Source organism: Pseudomyrmex gracilis, unplaced genomic scaffold (assembly GCF_002006095.1).
Source record: "Pseudomyrmex gracilis isolate BER0280 unplaced genomic scaffold, ASM200609v1 scaffold_280, whole genome shotgun sequence".
Taxonomy (NCBI): domain Eukaryota; kingdom Metazoa; phylum Arthropoda; class Insecta; order Hymenoptera; family Formicidae; genus Pseudomyrmex; species Pseudomyrmex gracilis.
In genome coordinates this window covers 119,708-120,468 of record NW_018020864.1, presented here as the reverse complement: position 1 = coordinate 120,468, position 761 = coordinate 119,708, and the positions used below count along the sequence as shown (strand labels likewise).

Below are 761 nucleotides of genomic sequence, written 5' to 3'. Positions count from 1 at the left end.
GAATTTTATTACTTGGACTATCAATCGAGAAATCTTTTTATCCACTGTCGTATATATATATATATATATATTTTTTTTTCATTTCAGTACTTTGTGAAATTTATCGCACATACTTTGCGTTGTCTTTAACTTTTTGTCCTTTCCGCAGCTGGAGCACAAACAAGTTACTCCTCCGTACAGACCACGGTTAGATTCGGATCGTGATCTAGCTAACTTCCCACCTGAATTTACAGACGAGCCTGTTCACTTGACTCCCGACGACCCGTAAGTATTATTAAGTAACCAACTTTGTATAAAATTGTGATAAAAACAACGTTATTTAACATTAAAATTTAATCTACATCAAAGTGTTTTACATTCGTGCGTTGTGTAAATTTCATACAAAATTTTATATTAATTTAATCAATTAATTTTGTAGGAGAGTGATTGAGAAGATCGACCAAAGCGAATTCGATGGTTTTGAATACGTAAATCCTCTATTAATGTCATTGGAGGATTGCGTGTGACAAGAGCCGCTTCTTATTGTGCAGCGTCACAATGAAGAACAGCAGCAACATCAACATCAACTGCAACAATGTTACATGTACGAATTGCAAGACAGACTCGCGAGACTTCGTATCGATCCCATACTTCCCATTGTCGGCTCAAACAATCAAGGTTATCGCAATAATGTATTCCTAATGACGTATTTCGAAGAAAATGAGAACGACAATAATTACAACGAGCATAATCGACATCTACCGGCGCCCTTCCCGTTCCGA

At 36.4% G+C, this 761-nt stretch overlaps 1 protein-coding gene across 5 annotated transcripts in view; it reads left to right on the top strand.

The window, feature by feature from the left end:
- The window catches only part of LOC109859725 (atypical protein kinase C), a 21,641-nt gene extending 21,120 nt beyond the window's left edge, over window positions 1-521 (top strand). For all 5 annotated transcript variants that reach the window (XM_020438252.1, XM_020438254.1, XM_020438253.1 and 2 more), the window contains 2 exons: window positions 149-264; window positions 419-521. In XM_020438252.1, coding sequence (XP_020293841.1) covers window positions 149-264; window positions 419-506 — 204 coding nt within the window. In that variant the 3' untranslated portion in view covers window positions 507-521. The remainder of the gene's footprint in view (window positions 1-148; window positions 265-418) is intronic.
- Window positions 522-761: the final 240 nt, after the last annotated feature.